The sequence below is a fragment of the Rhinoderma darwinii genome, chromosome 1, assembly GCF_050947455.1.
Source record: "Rhinoderma darwinii isolate aRhiDar2 chromosome 1, aRhiDar2.hap1, whole genome shotgun sequence".
NCBI classification, from domain to species: domain Eukaryota; kingdom Metazoa; phylum Chordata; class Amphibia; order Anura; family Rhinodermatidae; genus Rhinoderma; species Rhinoderma darwinii.
The window spans coordinates 83965287-83991517 of record NC_134687.1 but is presented as its reverse complement, the minus strand read 5'-3'; the positions used below and the strand labels follow the sequence as shown (position 1 = coordinate 83991517).

The 26231-nt window shown below is 43.6% G+C and overlaps 1 protein-coding gene across 1 annotated transcript; it reads left to right on the top strand.

The window, feature by feature from the left end:
• The first annotated feature begins 1875 nt into the window (after positions 1–1875).
• Positions 1876–25363, top strand: ASAH1 (N-acylsphingosine amidohydrolase 1). The gene is made up of 14 exons (XM_075860150.1): positions 1876–2047; positions 4820–4866; positions 6580–6670; positions 9342–9428; positions 11152–11230; positions 13020–13094; positions 13180–13225; positions 15514–15658; positions 17251–17305; positions 18809–18890; positions 21709–21840; positions 21917–22040; positions 23994–24050; positions 25052–25363. Exons 1-14 carry the CDS (start codon positions 1961–1963, stop codon positions 25139–25141), a joined length of 1197 nt encoding a protein of 398 aa, XP_075716265.1. The 5' UTR covers positions 1876–1960; the 3' UTR covers positions 25142–25363.
• Positions 25364–26231: the final 868 nt, after the last annotated feature.

Genomic DNA, 26231 nt, shown 5'->3' with positions numbered 1-26231 from the left:
GCTGGTATGATGACACAGGTCTCCGCTGGTATGATGACACAGGGCTCCGCTGGTATGATGCCACACCGTACATGCAGCCACACCGTACATGCTGCCACACTATAAATGCTGCCACACTCTAAATGCTGCCACAATGTAAATGCTGCCACACTGTAAATGCTGCCACACTGTAAATGCTGCCACACTATAAATGCTGCCACAGGCCTCCGCTGCTATGATGCTACACCGTACATGCAGCCACAACGTACATGCAGCCACACCGTACATGCTGCCACACCGTACATGCTGCCACACCGTACATGCTGCCACACTGTAAATGCTGCCACACTGTAAATGCTGCCACACTGTAAATGCTGCCACACTGTAAATGCTGCCACACTGTAATTGATGCCACACTGTAAATGATGCCACAGGCCTCCGCTGGTATGATGACACAGGCCTCCGCTGCTATGATGCTACACCGTACATGCAGCCACACCGTACATGCTGCCACACTGTAAATGATGCCACACTGTAAATGATGCCACACTGTAAATGATGCCACAGGCCTCCGCTGGTATGATGACACAGGCCTCCGCTGCTATGATGCTACACCGTACATGCAGCCACACCGTACATGCTGCCACACTAAAAATGCTGCCACACTATAAATGCTGCCACAATGTAAATGCTACCACACTGTAAATGATGCCACACTGTAAATGATGCCACACTGTAAATGATGCCACACTGTAAATACTAGCAGAGGCCTCCCTTGATATGATGCCACAGGCCTCCGCTGGTATGATGCCACAGGCCTACGCTGGTATGCTGCCACAGGCCTCCGCTGGTATGATGCCGCAGGCCTCCGCAGACATGATGCAACAAGGCCTCCCTGTTATGATGCCACAGGCCTCTGCTTGTATGCTGCCACAGGCCTCCGTTCGTATGATGCCGCAGGCCTCCGCTGGTATGATGCCGCAGGCCTCCGCAGACATGATGCAACAAGGCCTCCCTGTTATGATGCCACACGCCTCTGCTTGTATGCTGCCACAGGCCTCCCTTCGTATGATGCCGCAGGCCTCCGCTGTTATGATGCCGCAGGCCTCCGCTGTTATGATGCCGCAGTCCTCCCTGTTATGATGCCGCAGTCCTCCCTGTTATGATGCCGCAGGCCTCCCTGTTATGATGCCACAGGCCTCCCTGTTATGATGCCACAGGCTTCCCTGGTATGATGCCAAAGGCTGCTCACACAAACGCACATGAACAGAACTTACCTGCTCCTGACGCGACCTCCTCTCTGTCAAACTTCTTGCGACTGGTCTTCTTGCGCCTTCGCCTCGCTTTGAACACATGACCGGAAGCCGTGGCCGGAACTCGTCATCTCACACTCCTGCCGCGGCTTCCGGTCGACATGAACATGGCGCCGGATTTCGCTCTAGCAAATGCCTCAGTTTTGGTCTGTGTGTGAGCGGCGCATGCGCTGTTCACACACAGACGCCGTACACGGCAGTCAATGGGACGGGAGCCGTTCGCAGTCCCTATGGGACTGTGGCTGCCGTATTCCATGTCTGTGTGTGTCGTTAATCGACACACACAGTAATGGAAACAAAAATGGCAGCCCCCATAGAGAAGTTAATCAATTAAAAACGTAAAAAGTACAACACAGCAACATACATTAATAAAATTTATTGATCTATCACACAAAAACACATAACATATTAAAAACAAAGTTGGTAGTGACACTGTTCCTTTAAGTCCACTGCCGTCTTCTATATCTCAGACTGTAATAAATATCACGTTCCAGGTCAGGAGTCAGAGGGGGCGGGACACAGTCTCATCCAGTGAGTCGGCTGTCAATAGTGAATGAAGCACGTGACTCATTGTCCCCGCCCCTGTGTTGTTAAATGGTACAGCCCGGGCGCGGTCATGTGACTGTAAGATCAGAGAACTGTCCGGTTCTGCGCTGGTGACTCTGGAGATGTCGAGGGCAATGCCGGGCTCCGTGCTGGTGTCGAGCCTGCTACTTACGTTCTGTATGTTCAGCCTGGCCCAGGACGTGCCCCCGGTGAGTGGTAGTCTATGGGTTATAACGACCATACAGGGCAGGGGGGCTTATCAATGAAGTTATTGCTGGCATTCTACAAGTGCCACGCTGATAGTGACCTGTCCTGCTGGGACTTGTAGTTCCACTTCAGCTTCGGGTTCCCATGGGCGGAGTGTTGGCGTCCTGTCATGTTATGCGGCGGCTTGTGTAACGTGCGCTTCCGGGTGGTGCTAATGATGGATATTACGTCACCGCTGGACTATTATATGCGGTATATTATCTACAATGTCCATGTCCAGAAACTGCAAGTGCTCAGATAGTGATCTCAACCCATGTCCGTACATCAGACCCTGGCATGCGGGGAATATGATATGAAGTGTACAGAGTTGCCATGTCTTACATATTGTCCTACATACAAGGAATCTATACGTTCGAGATAGAGAGATATATATAATATCCTGTGTCCTCCTCCATGAATAGAGAGCAGCGTCCAATATATGTTAAGTGACAAACGTCCAGTGGTCATTCACAAACTGACAGGAAATCCAGGTCACTCACATTTGGTGACCTAGGTCAACCCTTTTAGTGACCTGTATGTGGGTGTACGGAAACTGAGGTCTGTGGCATCCAGGGCTGCCAACCTCCACTTCAGACATTTCTGGACAACTGAGCTAAAATTGGCCGACCGACCAACATTTTTACAGACCGGTCTCAAAATCCTTGCCTGTTCTAGATTAGTCGTTCACCTTCCTTTTTTTTTTTTCTCCATCTGGCCCAGACCACTGACCACTTATTCCAGCCACGACTCGTCTCTGCAGAATTTTTCCACCATGCACCGCTCCCCCTTGTAGATAGTGCGCCACACAGCCTTCCCTTGTCTACCGCCACCACTCTCCGCTCTACCTGGCACGACTCACCGTCAGGAGGAGGTGGTCATGCGGTGGAGGATCACTTTTGACTGGGGTCGGTGAGTGCACAGGACTGGACCAGTCCAGTCATCTGACCTCCAGTCAGGTGACTGAATTGGACCACTCCGGGCGCTGGCCTGCATATTTTCAGGTGCCGCAGAATCTAAAAATATGCCTGGCTGCAGCCTACTATTCCTTTGCACTGCGCATGTACATTTTGGCGCAGTGCAAAGTTCCGGGAGATTGAAGATAAACGTAAATTTACGGACGCTTGGCAATACTGGTGGGATCTGCATAGAGCCTGCAAGGCACTTTCTTTCATGAGCGGGGCTCTAAGGGTCAGTTTACAGTTTTGTTTTGTTTTTTGTGCTGATTTTGGCATGGAATCTGCGCCTGACTCAGCGGCAAAAAACTGCTCAGATCGCCTCCTATTAATTTTAGCTGCTCGCAGAAAAAAAAAGCGACGTTTTCTTTCTTTGAGCGGTTTCCGCCTCTGACCTCCCTTTGAAATTGGAAGCAGACTGTTTCTTGATGTTCTTTGCAGCGTTTTCCTTGCATTATGTTATGCAAAAAACGGTGGAAAAAAAGTGTTAAAGGGTTATTCCCAAGTTGAGTCATATATATTTTTTTTAATACGTCCTCAATCGAAATAAAAATTCGAAATCTAGTGTTAAAATGTTTAAAAAAATTCCTTCCCGAACTACCTTTTTTTTTTTTTTTTCTCCAACTTGATAACTCGGCTAGTGCTGATTATCTTTGACATCGAGCCGCTCACGCCCCCTTTTATAAATCAAGCCGCTCTGCACTGCGCGCTCCCAACGTTGCTAGATAATCTAGTTCTAGCAGCATCGGGAGAATGATCGTCTCAACCTGTGTGAACACCTGTAACGACTCTGCTCGCAGCACGACCCCCCCCCCCTCGATCAGCTCATTATATCCCCCTCGCTGCAACAACGCCCCCCCTCCTTTATAGGTATATTTACCAAGATGGGGATACCCCTTTAAAACAATGCTGGCAGTTCCAAATTTTCCTCAAAATTCCTGAAAGAATCTTGAGGCAGATTTTTTATTTATTTTTCCTGCCTGCAAAAAACCTTTTTGTGAACTAGACCTTGGGCCCAGTTCAGTGGAGTTTTTTTTTTATTATGCTGATTTTGACGTAATCAGCGCCAAAAAAGTCCCAAACCACTTCCCATTGATGCTGATAGGAGCCGTTTTTTTTTTCTCTCCCTGTGGCAGGGTTTAGTCGCTCGTGGTAAAAAAAAAAAAAAGCGGCATGCTGTTTCTTGCCGGGGTTTGCCTCTGATCTCCCATTGAAATCAATAGGAGGCAGAGAAAACGTTTGTCGTGACATTTTTTGCTTGCGCCACTCAATGGCCGTGGGTGAAAAAACGCCGCTAAAATCGCAGCAAGACATTACAGGCAGGTCAAAATCTGCCTCAAGCAAAAAAAACCAATGTGAACAGGGCCTTAGATTGTCTACAGTTCAGGACGCCAGGGGTCTCTTAGTTGGTGCTACTTCCTGCGCTTGGTTAGTTTTATTAAATGTCATTGATTTAGGTCCTGAAATGCGCTTATCTGTAGAGGTCGCCTTGTCGTGACAGGTGGGATCACAGAATTTGATCAAAATATGCATTAAAAACCATGTTTAGAAGAATGGTAAATCCAGTAGTAATGCAATTTAAAATACTACAAATATTCAGTGTTGGCGTCTATCTTAGTGCCCGCTGAGCGCGGCTGTATTTACTTCTACATTGCAGTCACAGCGGATCGGCACATGCAAACGTTTAATTTTTTTAGAAATTTTTTTTTTTTTACATTTTTTTTTTTTTAAATGCTAACATAATGGATATAAAAAGTGCTAACTGGAAATGTCTTGTTTTAGTACACAGAAGATTGCAGAAGTGGAACGTACCCTCCCACTGGACCAACGTAAGTCACAATAACCCTTTGCAGGAAGTCCGTGTTATGTTCACACTGCCGGCTGTTCTCTCTATGGAAGGAGATGAGCAGCTGCTAGACATGGCTGGCGCTGATCATTCCAGGTAATAATTAGGCCTTATTCACACGACAGTGAAAAAGGGCCGTTTTTTTTAACGGCCCGTGAATAATGGCCGTCGAAAAATAGGACATGTCAAATTTTTGGCCGTTTTCACGGCCTGACGGCCCCCATAGAAGTCAATGGATCCGTTTTTAACGGCTGTCATTACGTGTAACAACCGTTAAAAACGGATCTGTGACATGGAGATTGGCAGGAGGTGGTGTGTGGCATCATATACAGGGAGGTGTGTGGCATCTACAGGGGGGCTGTAAATCGTGTCTAGGTGAACATGTGACCTTCCTTTGGGTGTTCTCAGGGGGTTGGGACAAAAAAGCAATGAAATTCATTAGTTTTTTGGTTTTTTTTAACGGCCATGAAAAACAGATGTCAGACTGACTGGATATGGATGAAAATTTAGAGAGACTGATGCAAAATGGCCATGAAAAACTGACAGTTGATCGGTTTTTAATGGAATTTTGTGAATACAGCCTTAGGAGCCCCATAGACTTCTATGGGCCTGCCCGTGCTGTTATTACGGCCTGAAATAGGACCTACTCTATATTTTTAAAAGGCACAGGCACCTTCACGTAAGCATACGGGCAGGTACCCGTGGCCAATAAGAAGTTTTTACGTTCGTGTGCTTGAGGCCTTCGGCTGGGTTCCCACAGTTCAGATTTTGCATGGTTTTTTATTTTATTTTTAGACAAAACCAGGAATGGAACCTAAACAGAAGAAATCTATAAAGTAAGGCTTTATAGGTCTGCTCTCCTGGATCTAATTCTAGTTTTGGCACAAAAAAAAAAACCGCATGCAAAATCTGCACTGTGGGAACCCAGCCTTACGATGAAACCTGTTCAATCACATTTACACGATCCCCCAACAAAAATCTTACAGTATACTGTCTGTAGCTTTAGGTTAATATACACGAGCCCGGGGATTTCCTTGAAGGATTTATGTTTTGGATTCTGTATATTAAATACAATGAGACCCTTGACTACATAGACTAGGTGGACATTCTTACCCAACTACTAACAATTTCATGTACAACATAGAAAATTTTGTTTTTAAACATTATTCCCCCCCTTAAAATAAAGTGTGCGTCATCTATTTCTGAAAAAAGTGGGTGCTAAACAGTATGACCATCATTACTGCCCACAGGAGTTGGCAAAAAGATTTGCCCTTGACAGAATAGGATCAAGCAAAACAGAGACAGTTATTTATTTTTTATTTATTTTTTTCCAAAAGTCCCTTTCAGCGTCCAGTGGCATAAGTGTTCGGCCCCGTGCACACGACCGTAGAATTTATCTGTAATTACGGACCCATTCATTTCTATAGCCGATGGGACAGCTTCCCGTAGATATACGGGAAGCTGTCCGGACCGTAGAAAGCTTCTGTAAAATATAGGGCGTGTTCCTTCTCCGGACCGTGCTCCCATAACGGGAGCACTGGCCACAAATGCGGACGATTGTTCGCGGCTGGCCATAGTCACGGAACGGGATTGTGGCTATGGCTGTGTGCAGGGGGCCTTACTCTGTTTCTAGTGTGACCAATTAAAAAGCTAGAAATATATAATTTCCTAATCATAGCCATTGCTGTCCTTACAGGTACCACGGAAATGCCCCATTGTACACGGTAAATCTGGACCAACCACCAAGTGAAAGATGGAAGAAGATAATAACTGATAAGAAACAACCAGTGAGTGTGAAACGTTGCATGTGTGATGTCACATACTGTGGCCGATTTACTAGCCGGATGGTTAACCTGTTAGAAGGGAAATCATGGGAAGAATACAGACTCCATGCTGATTCCACCCTATGACCCCAGTATATAGTCCTAACATTAGTGTTTGGGTATGTTCACACGCAGTGACCAAAAACGTCTCAAAGAACGGAGCTGCTTTCAGGCGAAAACAGCTCCTGATTTTCAGACTTTTTTGTAGCAACTCGCGTTTTTTGCGGCGTATTTTATGGCCGTCTTTGGATCTGGTTTTTCAATGGAGTCGATGAAAAACTGCTCCAAAAACGTCCCAAGAAGTAACATGCACTTCTTTTTCACGGGCATCTTTTTACACGCCGTATTTTGACAGCGACGCGTAAAATGAAGCCTCGTGGGAACAGAACACCGTAAATCCCAAGCAATGGGCAGATGTTTGTAGGCGTAATGGAGCCATTCTTTCAGGCGTAATTTGAGGCGTAAAATGCCCGATTTACGTCTGAAAACACTGCGTGTGAACATACCCGAAGAGCTAACAACCTTGTTACAACCTCCATAATATGCCACCCATTCTCTGGAGCCCTACTGTACCACAATATGCTTGGGATTCATATAAAAAGATTGTGGCACGCTCCTCTGATGGCGTAAAATATATATATATATATATATATATATATATATACATACATACATGCATACATAATGTGTGTGTCCTCCATATAAACATTCCTCCTACAGGAGAACAATTCTGTAATGCGGTGACATGCGTAGTGCCTACAGCTCCATAGTACAGAACCGCAGGGACATTGTGTACCACCTCTGTCATGTGCATGGGACTTTAGGGTAGGAACACACACAGCGTCAAGCTGTGCAGCGTATCCACCCTCAACACCACAGGGAATGCCGTCCGAAAACCCGCACCACACTGGTGCGTTTTTTCGGGCGTAAATTACATGGCATAAATTATTGTACATTCTTTACCCCCCCTCCCTCCTCTGACGTCCACTCCAGCCTCTCTGGATGACGTTGCAGGCCATCTGACCGCTGCCGTCTGTGATTGGCTGCAGCGGTCACATGGCCTGCAACGTCATCCAGCGAGGCCAGACTGGAGAAGAAGCAAAGAACTTTTTTTTTTTTCCTTACTAAATATTGCAACACACACCACTTTGTTGCAGGTTTAAGCACCGCACAATTCAATGGTAAAACCCGCAACAGAAGAGCTGCGATTCCACAGCATTAATTGACATGCTTGAGGTTGAAGAAACCGCACCGCAGGTCAATTTATGTGCGTTTTTTTTCGGCAGCATTTTTCCCCAGTGTGGGGACGAGACCTCTTGAAATCTCCCCCACTCCTGCTACTGTAATACGCTGTGGATCTTCCGCAATTAATCCGTTGCGGAAAATCCAGTGTCTACGCCGTGTGTTCCTACCCTTAATGTGTTTTGTAGTCTGTCGTTTTAGGGTGTGAAGCGCATGAAACCATCTAATATAAACCGTAAGAAATTTAGGGCCTGTACGCATCAGTCGACTGCTCTATTAATTCCGTAAAAAAAACGGAAACCTGACGGAATGGTGACAAACGGAAACCATTAGCAATGTTTCCGTCACCATTGACATTAATTGTGATGCAAACGGAAGCTAAGGTTTCCGTTTGCCTTTCCGTTGAGGGGTTCTCCTGACGGAAACCTGACTGAACCCCTCAACGGAAATCCAACACTGATTGGTCCTGCCCTATAAGGGCCTGTTCACGAGATGGAAAATCTGTTTTGGCGTTCGTAAAGGTTATCCAAGCGACTAGTCTCCCGATCCTGGATGACATCCCAATATGTACTATGGTTATCTAGGCTTAGAATAGGGTTTAATATTCCATGTCTCACACTTTGTCTCTTATTCTCACTCTTCCTCTTTCCCCCTCTTCTGTATTTTGTACAATTTGCATAAATACTGAGGATTTTCTGCAACGGAATTAGTTGCGGAAAATCTGCTGCAAATACAGTAGCAGCAAAGTGGATGAGATCAAACAAATCTCATCCGCATGCTGTGCAAATACGGAGTGGATAAAAAATCTCAGACATTGACCTGCGGTGCGGAATTTTATTCTGCAGCATGTCATTTGTATTTCCGTGAACGCTGCTTATTTATTGTGGGTTTTCCCCATTTGATTCAATAGGGAGGTAAAACTGTAACAAATAGCAGTTGTTGCAATTTTTAGGGTGGATTTGCAGCGATTGCGCCCAAAAACGCAACTCAGAAATGTAAAAAAAATAATCTTCTACTACCATAGGAGTCTGTCCTGTGTGACCGATGCAGCCGATCACAGGCTGTAGCGGTGGTCACATGGGACGAAACGTCATCCCAAGAAGCTGGCCTGGATGACGTCAGAGGGCCGGTTTCTTGGGATGACTTCATCCCATGTGTCTGCCGCTGCAGCCAATCACAGGCTGCAGCGTTCTCCTGGGATGAAATGTAAAGGTTAAGTGCTGCAGCGGACATTCCGGGCGAAAAACTGCACCACAGTTTGGTGTGTTTTTTTTTTATCTATTTTTTTTTTTTTCCGGAATTCCCTGCAGTTCATAGGGCGTATCTGCCCCGTGTGAACTCGGCCTGATAACTTGTGTGTCATGACTTATTTGTTCTTTCTTCCTCTCCATAGCTAACATCAATGATTCAGCAAATTAAGGATCTGGTGAAGTTTGTCTTTCACAGTGAAAAACTTATTGACTTAGTAGATACTAAACTGGTAAGTGGATGGTTTACATCCCATCTCTTTGCTGCATGTGCAGAAAAAGCTCAGGAAGTAGCCTTGGTTATTTAGAGCCTTGGACAGGGTTCCCACGTAGCGTACGCACTGCGGAATTTCCACAACGGAAATCTGTGCGGAGATTTCCCAGCATTTATAGTAGCAGCAAAGTGGATGAGATTTAGAAAATCTCATGCCCACGCTGCGGAAAAAAACCGCAAACGTTCATAACCTGACCTGTGGTGTGGGATTTAATTACGCAGAATGTCCATTTATGTTGCGTTGCTGTTTCTTTTCTGTTTTGGGTTTTCCCCATTGAGTTCAATGGGGATGCAAAACCCGCAACTGCCAGATTTGCGACTTTTCTGGAGGAATCGCAGCGATTCCGCCGCAAAAATCGCAACTCAGGAAAAAATAAATTCTACTTGGGCCCCATTGACGTCGCGTTTGTGCTATCCGCCAAGCGTATATGTTTTTAAACACTAAAAAAAGTATTGAAACTTATAATTCTGTGTATATGTAGACTAATGGGTCAAACGTAGACCAAAAAAGCATCCATTTGGTCTGTTTGTCATGGTTTACGTTGGGATACTGTTTTGTTTTTGTTTTTTTCCCCTCCCACGAGAACACAGACAGACTGAGCGAGCGCTCTCTACAGAACCACCAGTCTGTGTGTTCTCGCGGGAGGAAACATGGCGCAAGCCGCCCTGACGCTGTCCATAGCTGATTGGACGGTGTCAGAGCGAAGAGATCACGCCCCCTTGCTATTTAATTAGATGGTAACACCCAATTGACAGTTCAGGGGCTCATTTACATATCGCTAAATATAATGGCACTGATATGTAAATAAAATTTTAAGTGAGACAGATTTTGAAGCCCTGCCTATTACATGCTGCACATGGGCTCCCTTTAAGGCGATACCAAATTCCTATAATTTTTTTTTTTTTAATATTCTACTCCTATTAAAAAGAAAACTATTTTGTTTTAAAAAAAAAAAAAAGCTACCATAACTTTTTTTTTTTTTTCTTCTTTATCATATGCTTGAGCGGTGTGTGGACTTATTTTTTGCGGCACAAACTATGGTTTTTATTTTCTTTGGGTACATACGACTTGTTTGATTTATGCAGTGATAACAATCTTCAGTTATATATTTTTTCCACATTATTTTAGAGGAAAATGGGAGAAGGGGTTTTTTTGTTAACATTTTTTTATATATTTTTTTTTTTTACACATTTTTAGTGGCAGGAAACTTTAAGGGTAGGCTCACACAGTTTTTTGCATTTTGTTTTTCTCTGCTTGCACGCTTTTTTTTCGCGGCGTTTTTCGCATGTGGCCATTGAGCACCGCGGGCAAAAAACGCAGTGAAATATGCTTTCTCTCCCTCCCATTGATGTCAATAGAAGGTCCGAGACGTAAACAGCTAAAGATAGAGCATGTCGCTTCTTTTTCCCATGAGACTGTTTTTCCGCTTGTGCAAAAAAATCTCCTCCACCTCCTATTGAAATCAATAGGAGGTATTTTTGGCCATTTTTTTGTCGTGTTTTTTCTAAACTGTTTCTGCGTCAAAAAACTTGTCAAAAAAACCTTGTGTGAACATACCCTAACTTGTATTTTTGATATCGCGCTGCAGCAAGTTCAGTCAAGGTAAACCTGCATACCTTTCAGAAGCCTGTCCGCGTGTAGATCACCTAACTCTTCAATATGTGACCTGTTTGTTTTTCAGCCCGCCATTGTTGGAAATCTTCCACCGCCCTTTGATGAAGAAATGAAAGGAATAGCAGATGCATCTGGACTGCCATTAGGTATCGGTGTCTTTCTTACAGCTCACAATCGACCAAAAAATATTACCCATATGTACTGCAGATGATGAAGGGATAAGCTTTCTATGTCCAAACTCTCCTCCGTTTGAGGGGACCTGTAGCTCTCAAGAAATATCTGTTAATTGTATTCCTCATGAAATAACTGTTCTGGAGCATCTTTGTTTTTTTTGTTTTTTGTTTTTTTTTAGAACTCTACGTTTTGCCGTCCCCTGTTATTCCTCCTACAAATGATCCAACAAATTTTCAACTGGGCGTTACCAGAAGGAGGTTTCTCCTTACACAGAATGACACTGTCCAATCAGTGCTGATAGACTGCGAAGGGACACACCCCTTTTGACAAGGTTACAGTAACATCCAGTTGTCAACTTATTCAGCCGTTTTTTTGCCGTGGTTTCTGCGGCAAAAAAACTGAACAGGGCCTAAAAGTTTCTTTAACCAGTTAGTGACCGCCCCATAGTGTTTTTACGGCAGCCAGTAACGGGCCTTATTCCGATGCACTAGCCTGCATCGGAATAAGTAAACAGAGCAGGGAGCTGTCAAATCTCCCTGCTCTCAGCTACCAGAGGTAGCTGGGGCATCCCTGCTCGAACGGTTGAGATCGATATTCGTATCCATCTCACACGTTTAACCCCTCAGATGCGGTGCTCAATAGCGAGCGCCACATCTGAGTGGTTTTGGAGAGAGGGAGGGAGCTCCCTCTCATCCCACTGACACCCGCGATAAGATCAGAGTGTCTGTGTCTCCGATGGCAGCCGGGTGGCCTAATAAAGGCCCCCAAGTCTGCCTGTAGTGTATGCCTGCTAGGTCATGCCCCTGGCATGACCTATCAGATGCCTGTCCGTTTTACACGGGCATAATACACTGCAATACAGAAGTATTGCAGTGTATTATTATAAATGCGATCGGATAATTGCATAGTGAAGTCCCCTACTGGGACTAGTAAAAAATTGAATAAGTGAAAAAAAAAAAAATGAAACCCACTTTTCCCCCTTACAAACTGCTTTATTATTAAAAAACAAAATAAAGTAAAAAATTTTACACGTTTGGTATCGCCGCATCCGTAACGACCCCAAATATAAAGTTATTAAATTATTTAACCTGCACGGTGAACGTTGTAAAAAAAATGTGATCAAAATGTTGCATCTTCTCCAAAATGGTACCGATAAAAACTATAAGTCGTCCCGCAAAAAAAAAAGCCCTCATACCATTGCATCGGCGGAACAATAAAAACGTTACGGCTCTTCAAATATGGAGACACAAAAACAAATTTTGAAAAAAAGGTTTTCACTGTGTAAAAGTAGTAAAACATACAAAAACTATACAAATTTGGTATCGTTGCAATCGCAACAACCCAGTGAATAAAGTTATTGTGTTATTTATACCACACGGTAAATGGCGTAAATTTAGGACTCAAAAAAGAGTGGCGAAATTTAATAAAAGTTAATCAATAAATTCTATGTACCCCAAAATGGTGCTATTAAAAATTACAACTTGTCCCGCAAAAAACAAGACCTTATACAGCTAAGTCGACGCAAAAATAATAAAGTTATAGCTCTTTGAATGAGACGATGGAAAAAAACGTAAAAAATGGCTGGTCATTAAGGTCTGAAATAGGCTGGTCATTAAGGGGATAATGTACGGTAGTAATTTTTTTTAATTTTTTTTTTCACTTTTATGTTTGATGCTAATTGTTAAATATTGACTTATAGTGTCGTATTCTTCCTGCGGATCCAGATGACTGCATTTTTTATTGTTTTGTGTTTCGTAATAGGAGAAGTTCTGTTATTCAACATCTTCTATGAAGTTTTCACAGTGTGCACATCCGTTGTGGCGGAGGATACGTCTGGTAACCGTCACTTCTTTCGTCTTTTACAGCTTAGGGCAATAATTTCTGACTGCCTTGTTTTAATATCAATCTATTTAATATGCAGGCAAGTTGTTCCATGCCAGAAACCTGGATTTCGGATTATTCCTTGGGTGAGTGCACAAATTTCTTGTAAAGTTGCCAAAACACTTTAGATGGCCAACGGCCTCCCAACCCCCTGCCCCCGTACATATGCATGCCAGCTCGGCCAAGTGTGAATGTGTTCTCAGGGAGAAAGGCGTACAGCATGAGAGAGTGTGCGATTGCAGCCTTTTCATCCAAACAGGCAAAGGGGTGTGTCACTGCTACGGACAGATCTGTGGAGAGGAGCGCGCATGCGCGCTCTCATCTCTTCAGCTCTTGCGAGAGATCAGTCTTGTACTTTGACTGGCAAGGGAGCGTGTCACTGCTACGGACAGTGTAGGAGCTGGGGAGCGCTTACACGGTCTGTAAAAGAGACGCTCCCTTGCCAGTTCGGCAGACAATACAAGACTGATCTCTCGCAAGAGCTGAAGAGATGAGATCTCCTCTCCTCAGACCTTCCACTGTCCGTAGCAGTGACACGCCCCCTTGCCGGTTCGGATGAAAAGACTGCAATCGCACACTCTCTCATGCTGTGGCACTGTCCTTATCTGATTGGACATTGTCACAGCCATAGTAACACGCCCCGTTGACTGTTCAGGGTGTTATTTAAATATCAGGCGCCAAATAGAACGGCACCAATATCTAAATAACGGTGGGAGGTAGAAAAAAAATATATAAAGTGCCCCAGGGTTTGTTCAGCCCTCCCCATTACATGCTGCACATGTATGGGGAGGTGAAAGGTTCTCGAAGTGATCGCTTTTAATTTCTCGTTTCGCCAACATATTCCACAGCATTGTACACATTGTAATCCCTCACATCAGTGTTACGTGTGTATGTATGTGTATAATATATTCTCTCTCTAATAACAGGCCAGTTTGGAAGAGAGCTTCTTGGTCTTTTACTCTAACATGTTCTTGTGATCCATATGTTCTATGTCTATCTGTAAAGTACATTTTGCAAGTTAGTTTAAAAGCCCAGTGACTTAATAATTACAGGTTTGCTTTGCATTCGTTACTCTAAGGGTATGTTCACACGGTCTATTTTCGGGCCGAAAAATCGGAGGGAGAACGCCTCCAAACATCTGCCAATTGATTTCAATGGGAAAAACTACATTCTGTTCCGACGGGCCGTTTTTTTTGTTTTTTTTATGCGGGCGTTCTGAAAAACATCCCCGAAAAAGTGCAGGTCACTTCTTGGGATGTTTTTGGAGCAGTTTTTCATAGACTGTTGAAAACTTCTCCAAAAACGAACATAAAAATCGCTAGCTTAAACGTCTGAAAATCGGGAGCTGTTCTCCCTTGAAAACCGCTCCGTATTTTCAGAAGTTTTTGACTCCGCGTGTGAACATACCCTTACAAGGAGGGATTGTGCAAAACGGACAGCCATTTTTAAGGGACTACCCACCCCTTTAAACCCTCTTAGCGCTATGTAAATAACAGGCAATAATAAATTGATAAAGCCATTTAGAACTACATGCTGTTTACACTGTACTGAAGCGTTTTCTTGCAGTATCTTACGCTGTGTTCTCTCATAATATGCATTGCCACTTATGATATTAAAGCGTCTGTCATCAGATTATAAGTGCCCTATCTCCTACATAATCTGATTGGCGCTGTAATGTAGATAAGTGGTTTTTATTTTGAATAATCATTTTTGAGCAAGTTATAAACCATTTTAGATTTATTCTAATGACTTTCTTAATAGACAACTGGGCGTGTTTTTACTTTTTACCAACTGGGTGTTGTACAGAGGAGTGTATGAGGCTGACCAATCGGTGACCAATCAGTGTCATACACTTCTCATTGTTCCAGCCCAGTGTGATTGTGAAGTGAAAGAAGCTGGGCCGGAACAATGAGAAGTGTATGATGCTGGTTGGTAAAAACACGCCCAGTTGGCTATTAAGAAACGAATTAGCATAAATCTAAAATTGTTTAACTTCGTCAAAAATTATAGTTTAAAAAAAAACAAACACTGCTGTTATCTACATTACAGCGCCGATCAGATTATGTAGGAGATAGACACTTATAATCTGGGGACAGAGCTTCTTTAAAGACAATGGCCCAATAGTGCAGCTTGTATAAGGGCATAATAAACCTTTTTGAACGATAATAATCCCCTTTTAAAGTATCTTTGTTGGACATAACGGTGGAATCCAGCAGTGAACGATGTAGGTATTTGGTTCTCTTCCCGCCACAGCAGGGGGGTCAGGGAGGTCTTTTCATGTAGAGGTCTTAGGTGTTTTGTCAGTTTTCTAGTGTTCTGTCTGTTCTCTATACATTGGCTGTAGTGTTTTACTTCTATCTCTTATGATTCTCAGATGGGATGTGAAGAATAACTCGTGGATGGTCACGGAGCTGCTCAGACCTTTAGTTGTCAATGTTAATTTCCAACGAAACAATAAAACCGTTTTCTTGTCTACGAGCTTTGCTGGATATGTTGGAATGTTAACTGGAATGAAACCAGTAAGTTAGTTTTATACAGTTCTAATATTCTGTCCTACGTCCATGTGTTTTCTTAGCTTGACCTAGTCATTGGGAGAGACAATCTAATGTGTATGCGAGCAACCTGGCAGTTCTCCAAGATCTGTTATTGGGGGCAAACAAGGATCAGTTATTGGTTTCCTGGGAAATAAGCAGCACTACATGTAAGGCTTCGTTCGCATCTGCGCCAGGCTCCTGTTCCGTCTGAGCTTTCAGTTGGGACTGGACCCTGACAAACTGAAACCAAAGGTTTCCGTTTCCATCACCATTGGTTTCAATGGTGACGGATCCGGTGCCAAAGGTTTCCGTTTTGTCTCCGTTGTCAGTCGACTACGCCATTGATTCCGTCAAAACGGAACACCTGGCCAACTGAGACAAACTGAAACCATTGGCACCGGATCCGTCACCATTGAAATCAATGGTGATGGAAACCAAAGGTTTCCGTTTGTCAGTCAGGGTCCTGTTCCGACAGAAAGCTCATACGGAACGTCTGAACAGGACCCTGGCGCCGATGTGAACGAAGCCTAACTGGCACATGTCGCTCATCCTGTTTGCCTGTGCCAATAAATATGAAAGCTTTGTTTTCAGAATGGACAATCTGCAAACAAGGACTATAATATGTGCTATCGTGTAAATTTGTAAGCGTAATAGAAGGATTCTGGGTATCCTCAAGTGTTTTAGGCTTTGTTCACATACAATGTTTTGCTGTTGCAGTAATTTACCACAGTGGCTAGATGCACCGTTGTAGTGTATGGTAAAGTCCTGTTCACACGTGTGCTCTGATTTCAATGGAAACCCATGATCACTGTCCCACAACCGTTTTCTATAAAAGGGTAAGTTTACACAGGGTGGATACTGTGTATAGGTAGGCAGCATATCAGCCCTCATGGCCACAGGGATTTCCGAAAGAAAAAACGCACCATATTGTGGTGCAGTTTTTTGGCCAGAATGTGCGCTGCAGAAAACAGAAGCGGAATAAAACAAAAAAACACCCATGCTTACCCTCAGACGTCCTGCAATCCAGCCTCATGGGGTTAAGTGTCATCCCCGGAGGCCGGCCTGGACAAAGAAGCACAGAATTCTGCATAAGTATAAAATTTGTAGTTTTTTAAAAATATCTTTCTTGAGTTGCGATCTTTGCGGTGGAATTGCAGCTCTTCCACCCCAAAAATCACATCTGCTATTTGTTTTGGGTTTTACCTCCTCATTGAATTAGATGGGGAAAAATTGCAACAAAAAAAACAGCAATTACACAAATACAATTGACATGCTGCGGATTTTAAAAAAACACGTACCGTTGGTTAATTTCTGAACGTTTTTTTTTTGTTTTTTTCCGCTTATTTACGAAGCGTGTGGATGAGATTTGTTCAAATCTCATCCACTCTGCTGCTACTGTATTGTGCTGCGGATTTTTCACGACAAAATACGGTGGCGTAAATACTGCGGATTTTCCTAAACTCTGAAGTTGCTCTAAGTATTTTCTAGTATTGCTTCAGATATATTTTACATTCTGTTTTTGTCTGGTTATTTCAATAATGCCACTTCTTGCCTCAACACTATCTGTTTCACTGCAGGGAATACTGACTCTTACGATGAACGAGCGCTTTAGTCTTGACGGCGGTTATATTGGTGAGTCATTTCTTGCATCTATAACAACACATCCAATACGTGATGCATCCTGAGAATCTCTGTATCCAGAGGTTTATGACCCAAGTCTTTACTCCACTGTCTATTGCATGATGCTCCAGTTCTTTTCATGTACTTGCAAGATACCAGGAAACATCAGGGACTTGGATCTCCTTAATATACACTATATGGCCAAAAGTATGTGAACATCTGACCATCACACCTATATCTTCTTATTTGACATCCCATTCCAAAACCAGGGTTGTTAATATGGAGTTTTGCTCCTATAACGGCTTCCAATCTACTGGGAAGAATTTTCACAAGATTTGAGTGATATTTTTTGCTTATTCAGCCAAAAGAGCATTTGTGAGGTCAAACTCCGATGTTCTATGAGAGGGCCTGGCTCTCAATCTGCATTCACATTCATCCCAAAGGTGTGATTGATGAAGTCATGACTCTGCGGACCACTCCTACATCTCCACACCAAACTCCTCACCCCATGCCTTTATGGACTTTGCTTTGTTCACTGGGGTACAGTAATGCTGGAACAGGAAAGATCCTTCCCGAAACTGTTCCCACAAAGTTGGAATCTACAATTTTGTGTGTGCTACCGCATTAACATTGAAGGTCACTGGAACTAAGGAGCTCAACCGTGTTAAACAACCATTATCCCTCCTCCACTGAATTTTATAGTAGGCAAAATCAACTCTGGTAGGTAGCCTTCGCCTGGCATCCCCCAAACCAGTCCAGTGGTGGCATGCTTTACACCGCTCCAGCCGATGCTTGGCATTGTGCATGGTCTTTGTTTGCTACTGTGCAGCTGCTCTACCATGGAAACCCATTTAATGAAGCTCCTGATGCCCAGTTCTTGTTCTGATGTCCCTTCCAGATGCAGTTTGGACCTCTGTAGTGACTGATACAATAGAGACCTGTATCAGCACTCGGTGGCTCTGCTCTGTGTAGTCTACTGCTTTGTGGCTGAGCTGTTACTCCTAGATGCCTCCACTTCACAATAATGGCGCTTACAGATGACCGGGGCAAATCTAGCTGATAAGAAATTTCAAGGACTGACTTGTGGCATCCTGTGACAGTGGCAAGTGTAAAGTCCCTGAGCTCTTGAGTACGACTTATACTGCTACCAGTGTTTGTGGCATTGCATTGCTGTGTGCTTGATTTTATGCACCTGTTTGCAATGTGTGTGGCTGAAACAGCTGAACGTAATAATTAGGAAGTACGTCCACACACTTTTGGCCATATAGTGTTTTTTAGTATGATGCCTTCCCTGATGACCCGTCTCCACTTGCATTACATCTCTTCTGCCACTCTTATCTTGTAACTTGCAGCTCTTGTGATCAGGACATCTACCGTATACATACTGTACAGTAATGTTATGTGCCTCTTTTCTCTGTCTATTGTATTGACACCATTAGCAGTGCAACTATACTGATAGATTTTTTTTTCTTCCATATAAACTCTGTAATTATGAATAGTTTTGTTCATTTGTAGGTGTCCTTGAATGGATCCTTGGAATAAGGCAAGGGGCTTGGATGAGCTTTCTCACTAGAAGTGTGCTGGAGAATGCTACAAGGTATGTATATTCTGTGTCCGGTTATATATATCTAGGTTGGACATTGGGATATAGATTAGCTCAGTGATCGTTTGCGCCTGTCACGCGGATCTGTGGATGGGGACGAGTGTTCGTTACTCCGATCGCTCGTCCCCATACGTTATCGTGTCTGCAGCGCGTCTCCTTGTTTACACAGGGAGGGGTGCTGCCGACAAAATAATATTTTACTTTTTTAAGACTATATGGTAAGCAGATTGCCCGTTCATCTGCTGATCGCTGCTCTGTTTACACCCGGCAATTATCGGCAACGAGCGTTATGTGAACGCTTGTCTGCCCGATAATCGTCCAGTGTAAAACCCTCTTTAGATTTGGGGTTGGTTTTTTTTTTTTTAAGAGCGCATGAATAGCTTCTGGTTGTCTTTAGGGGCAGTGCTATCACAGGCAATAGTGGCTCTCCAATAGCCCAAAAGATGGGGTTTGTTATATCAGGAGTAGTGACACTTTGCATGTCAAATACTGTACTAAAGGGCACACTTATAACACAAATTTAATTAAAGAGGCTCTGTCACCAGATTATCAAATCCCTACTTCCTATTGAATGTGATCAGCGCTGCAATGTAGATAACAGCAAAGTTTTTTTTGTTTTTTGAAAAACGATCATTTTTGCCCAAGTTATGAGCAATTTTATATTTATGCAAATGAGCTTTTCAATGGACAACTGGGCGTGTTTTCTCGTTTTACCAACTGGGCGTGTTTTCTCGTTTTACCAACTGGGCGTGTTTTCTCGTTTTACCAACTGGGCGTGTATTGTGTTTTTTCCAACTGGGCGTTGTGAATAGAAGTGTATGACGCTGACGAATCAGCATCATACACTTCTCATCGTTCCCACCCAGCTTCTTTCACTGCAGGCATACAGCGTGACGTCACCCACAGGTCCTTCAACATTGTCGTCAGACAAAGAAGATACATCGGCTCCAGGCGTCCAAAAGGTTAATATTCTAGTCTCTAGGGAGTTTGCTATGCTTACCTGCAAATACCCTGTACTGTACCCTCTGACGCCTGGAGCTGATGTGTCTTATCTCCTCCGACGCCAAGGTTGAAGGACCTGTGGGTGACGTCAATATTCCCAGCCAGCTTTTCACTTCTGACACAGCGTGACGTCACCCACAGGTCCTTCAACCTTGGCGTCGGAGGAGAGAAGACACATCCACTCCAGGCGTCAGAGGGTACAGTGCAGGTAAGCATAGCCAACTCCCTAGAGACTAGCATATTAACCTTTTGGACGCCTGGAGCCGATGTATCTTCTTCGTCCGACGACAATGTTGAAGGACCTGTGGGTGACGTCGCGCTGTATGTCTTCAGTGAAAGAAGCTGGGTGGGAACGATGAGAAGTGTATGATGCTGAATCGTCGGCGTCATACACTTCTATTCACAACGCCCAGTTGGTAACAACACAATACACGCCCGGTTGGTAACAACGCAATACACGCCCAGTTGGTAACAACGCAATACACGCCCAGTTGGTAAAAACACAATACACGCCCAGTTGTCCATTCAAAAGCTCATTTGCATAAATATAAAATTGCTCATAACTTGGGCAAAAATGATCGTTTTAAAAAAAACAAAACACTTTGCTGTTATCTAGATTGTAGCGCCGATCACATTCAATAGGAAATAGGGATTTGATAATCTGGTGACAGAGCCTCTTTAAGTATTGCTTTGCCTCTTGAGATCTGAAACTTCCTTATTACCCTAAAATATTTTTATAAAAACACAAACGTTTGTTAAATTTTATTAGTATAATCATTAATAGATCTTTTTTTAATAGGGGTATTTTTCCTTTTATAAAATGTTTGCCCAGCAGGGGATCTATGTAATTGAGAACAAACCAATCCGTTACTTGAAATACCTTAGGCCCCATGCGCACGACCGTATTTTTCAGCTGTAATTACGGACCCATTCATTTCTATGGGCTATGGACACCTTTCCCTATTTTTATGGATGGGTGTCCGATCCGTAGAAAAGATCCGTAAAATATAGAACATGTCCTGTTCTTGTCCGTAACTACGGCACAGACTCCCCATAGAAGTCTAGGACCGCTACTGATGTGTAGCCGTCTGTAATTACGAAGCGTTGCTAGGTGACGCCAGGTTTGCAGTTGTTGCACTTTTTGTGTTTTTTTTGCAGATCCGCATATACGGATGCACTACAGACCACAATTGCGGATACCGTTCTATATATGCTGATGACTACAGATCAGTATTTACGGATGGATGAAAGGCCTAAGGCCCCATGCGCACGGATGTGCCCGTAATCGCTGTCCACGATTAGGGCTACGGCTGGCTGCTGCGGACAGCCACCCGCATTTTCAGCCCATGCTCCCGTACAAAGTATGGGAGCACAGTTCATAAAAAGCAAAAGATGGGACATGTCCTATCTCTTCCGGAGGCTTTCTACGGCCCAGACACCTTCCCGCAAGTATATGGGAAGGTGTCTGTGGTCAATAGAAGTGAATTGGTCCATAATTGCGGACCGCAATTACAGACTAATTCTACAGTAGTGTGCATGGAGTCTAACTGCAAAAAATAACAACTATCGGAAAGTGGGCGGCAAAAACAAAATCATCTGCAGCAAAATTTGCCTGCACCCTAAAAAGGGTTAAATGTGACGTTCCCATGGCTGCACGCACTACCAAACCGGTTCTGTCAGGTGCTGTATGTACGGAGATTTTCCCCTAGAAGCAATGCTTTACCTTTTTGATTTGTTTTCTATGAAGAAACTTCTTGTGATTTAGAGGTTTAGTATTTTATTTCAGTTTCCTTATTTCTATCTCTTGCAGTTATGCGGAAGCTAAAACCCTTCTATCCAAAACAGTATTGCTTGCTCCGGCTTACTTCATACTCGGTGGTAATAAATCCGGGGACGCCTGTGTGATCACACGCTCCAGACAATCCTGCCTCGATATCTGGGAGTAAGTGTTTGGTTTATGAAGATCCTCACGTTTTATTGTATTGTAGAAATACTGACCATTTGTCTCTGCATTTTAGGCTCGATATTCCGAAAGGACAATGGTATGTCCTTGAAACAAACTATGACCATTGGAAGCCTCCCCTGCCCATTGATAACAGAAGGGCACCAGCCATTAAGTGCATGGATAGAACTACCCAGAAGGTAATGGTGGTCTTGATGATCATACAATGTTAAGAATCGCCAGAATGAATTTTCAAGTCTATCCAAAATGAGGGGGCTCAGCAACTTCAGTTGTCAGTCATTAAGGGTCACAGGTGGCGGCTATGTTGTGGTTGTACCCTAGTATGCGATGCCAGTAGATCACAACGCTGCTTTGTATTCTTAATTTTGCTGTGTGCCAACCACACCAAGTGCAGGATGCAAACAATCGATCATGATCCACACTCTGCTTATTAGAGTTTTGTGTATACATACTCTCTATGGTTATAGATTACAAACCCTCCGTAGTCTGGTCCTGCAGTCATGTGTTGCTTCATTTAATCTGTAACTCTTACTAACCTACAGATGGAGAAGGGGTAGAGGAAGGACACATGACTGCAGTAACAGAATACACATGGTTTGTGTGTAATCGAACTATGGAGACCCATAAGTCTTCATAGGAGCGGCATACATAAATGGTGGGATAGTTGTAGTATTTTTATTTTCGATAAACCATAAAATAAATGGTTGAAGTGTTCTGTTGGTGTTGCCAGCTGCAGGAATACCATGACATTGCTCTTCAGGATTCTTTGTACAATAAGAATCTAGATTCCCTTATCTCGCCTAAAACAACATATTTTGCCCCAATGCTGGCAGCAGTGTTAGGCTGGGTTCACACGACCTTTTTTCAGACTTAATGGCGGCGTTTTACGCCTCAAATTACGTCTGAATACACGGCTCCAATACGGCGGCAAACATCTGCCCATTAATTTCAATGGGTTTGCCGATGTACTGTGCCGACGACCTGTAATTTTACGCGTCGCTGTCAAAAGACGGCGCATAAAATAACAGCCTTACGTCTGTAATGGACGCCCCGCAAAACGCGAGTACATGCAATAACGTCTGAAATTCAGGAGCTGTTTTCTCCTGAAATCAGCTCCGTAATTTCAGACTTAAATGCAGTTATCGTGTGCACATACCTTAATGCGTCACTGTATATTGGTCTTTCTTAATGCTGGCTGCAGTGTAATGCGTCACTGTGTATTTGTCTTTCTCAATGCTGGCTGCAGTGTAATGTGTCACTGTATATTTGTCTTTCTCAATGCTGGCTGCAGTGTAATGCGTCACTGTGTATTGGTCTTTCTCAATGCTGGCTGCAGTGTAATGCGTCACTGTGTATTTGTCTTTCTCAATGCTGGCTGCAGTGTAATGCGTCACTGTGTATTTGTCTTTCCCAATACTGGCTGCAGTGTAATGCGTCACTGTATATTTGTCTTTCTCAATGCTGGCTGCAGTGTAATGCGTCACTGTATATTTGTCTTTCTCAATGCTGGCTGCAGTGTAATGCGTCACTGTGTATTTGTCTTTCTCAATGCTGGCTGCAGTGTAATGCGTCACTGTGTATTTGTCTTTCCCAATACTGGCTGCAGTGTAATGCGTCACTGTATATTTGTCTTTCTCAATGCTGGCTGCAGTGTAATGCGTCACTGTATATTTGTCTTTCTCAATGCTGGCTGCAGTGTAATGCGTCACTGTATATTTGTCTTTCTCAATACTGGCTGCAGTGTAATGCGTCACTGTATATTTGTCTTTCTCAATGCTGGCTGCAGTGTAATGCGTCACTGTATATTTGTCTTTCTCAATGCTGGCTGCAGTGTAATGTGTCACTGTATATTTGTCTTTCTCAATGCTGGCTGCAGTGTAATGCGTCACTGTATATTTGTCTTTCTCAATGCTGGCTGCAGTGTAATGCGTCACTGTGTATTTGTCTTTCTCAATGCTGGCTGCAGTGTAATGCGTCACTGTATTTGTCTTTCTCAATGCTGGCTGCAGTGTAATGCGTCACTGTGTATTTGTCTTTCTCAATGCTGGCTGCAGTGTAATGCGTCACTGTGTATTTGTCTTTCTCAATGCTGGCTGCAGTGTAATGCGTCACTGTATATTTGTCTTTTACAGAATATTTCATTTGCCACAATCTATGATCTGCTCTCAACAAAACCTGTTCTCAATAAGGTAAACCGATTTTTAATCTTCTCGATAGATCTCTGTATGTCTTACACTTAGGCATCATTTACATGGCCGTGATATACGTCCGTGCGACGCGCGTGCTTTTCACGCGGGTCACACGGACCTATACAAGTCTATGGGCCAGTGCAGACAGTCCGTGAGTTTTGCGCAGTGTGAGTCCGCTGCGTAAAACTCACGACATGTTCTATATTTCCCCGTTTTTCGCGCATCACGCACCCATTGAAGTCAATGGGTGTGTGAAAACCACGCAGGTCGCACGGAAGCACTTCCGTGCGAACTGCGTGGTTCGCGCAACAGCTGTCAAACTCTGAATGTAAACAGAAAAGCACCACGTGCTTTTCTGTTTACAAACATCCAAACGGAGTGTCAAAATGATGGCGGCTGCGAGAAAATCTCGCAGCCGCGCATCATACACTGTTGACACACGCAGCTGTTAAGTGCCTTTTGAGTGCGCAAAACGCACACGCTCGTGTAAATCAGGCCTGACTGCAGCATCTATTAGTGTATTTGTACACCCTCATGGTTTAGTAATGGTCCAGTCGTGGCCGTATAAAACACCCACTCACACTTTTATCTATATGCACTGCATTAACTATATGCATTTGTGTTTAGTAAAACGTATGTGGTTTCTCGCAGTCTCTCTTTATTGTATTCTGCAGGGTAGGGTAATTCCGCTCATCCAGCAGCCACTCTGTGTCTGGGTGCCCACACTTTTCATACATAAAGCTACGTTTACACATCTACATTGTAATAGCAAGCTTCATATCCTGTACAATATACTGCCTCTCCATGCTACACAGACTTGTTGTTTAGGTCTTTTTGCACTATAGCATCATGACTGATATGGAGATTGCTCTAGAAGTCACGCATGTTCAGGGTAAAAGCAGATAAACAGGGAAAAGTTCACTAACTAAAATAAGTGTGCTGTGTACTGAAGAGGTGTTTTGTGGGTGAGAGTAACCCTGTTCTGTGTGTGTGCCCTGCAGCTTACTACATATACAACTTTGATGTCCGTCTCTGAGAGCAAATATGAAACCTACCTCCGGGACTGCCCTGACCCCTGCATGCCTTGGTGAGGAGAACCTGTATAAAGAAACCTGGCGCTCCAAGCCCTTGTACTATATACAGGGGGTAAAGAAGAGATACATTGTTGCCTTTCTAAACAGACCAAAGCAAATTCTGTTCTAAGACAAATGCACTTATAAGTGGGGGGTTAATATGTTCTGCTTCAGTCTTAATTGTTAAAGCTACATCAATACTACCTCCCCCTCCCTTTTTTTTTTTTTTTTTTTTTTAAATCAATAAAATCTATGCATAAATCTGTCAATTAGTGACCTTCCATAGGCTACACCTTTTTGTCATACTAGATATTGAATTGATGTCTGTCTTTAAATGCAGTTTTCTCGCATTTGTCTATCTTCCCTCTTTGGAATCCATTCCGACAATTACACGATAGGCAGATGTATTAATGTGTCACTTACTACAGTTTTAGAAGTCCTGGTATCTTGTGTCATCACAGTAGAGACGTCTCTTGAAGCGCCTTTTCTTTTTGGGAGGGGTGTGGCTCAGTATGTGCGCTACAACAGATTATCAATATCTAACTACAAAATGTTGTCTTGCAGAGGTGGAGCGCAGACCTCTACTAGGGTTGTAATCGTATGACTAATAGACTCTTGTCACGTACCACTCGGGTTACTGACCATTTTCCTAAAGTGCTAGCACTTGGTCATCTTGGCCCAAATGGAAATATCGGATTTTAGTCGCAAAAGAAACATCAAACAGACTAGCCTATAGTTGTAGAATTCTTCTGATGTGTTCTAAAGACATATCACAAGTTTTGTTGGGTTCTCTGGGGCCACAACCAGTCTCTAGAACAAGTCATTAGAGCGCATAGTCGCTTCAACTCCTCGTGTATTTTTCTGGCTTTACTAAGGAGAACTGAAAACATCCAATAGACGTCCTCAAAAGCCAGAAAAATATGTCTGGAGCTGAAACGGTTATGTGCTCTAACGTGCGCTTTTGCAGCAATCTGTAGTGATGGGTGGGGGTCTCAGAGCCTGGACCCTAACCATGAAACTTCTGATATCTCTGTGACCGAGTTTTTAGTTTGTTTTTTATAACTGTAGGTACACTAAAGGGGTTGGTGAGTTTTAACCCTCTCAGGTT

Coding starts and splice junctions, on each gene's coding strand:
- ASAH1 (XM_075860150.1), top strand. CDS start 1,961: ATGTCGAGGGCAATGCCGGGCTCCGTGCTGGTGTCGAGCCTGCTACTT. Junction 2,048..4,819: donor TGGCCCAGGACGTGCCCCCG/GTGAGTGGTAGT, acceptor GTCTTGTTTTAG/TACACAGAAGATTGCAGAAG. Junction 4,867..6,579: donor TACCCTCCCACTGGACCAAC/GTAAGTCACAAT, acceptor CTGTCCTTACAG/GTACCACGGAAATGCCCCAT.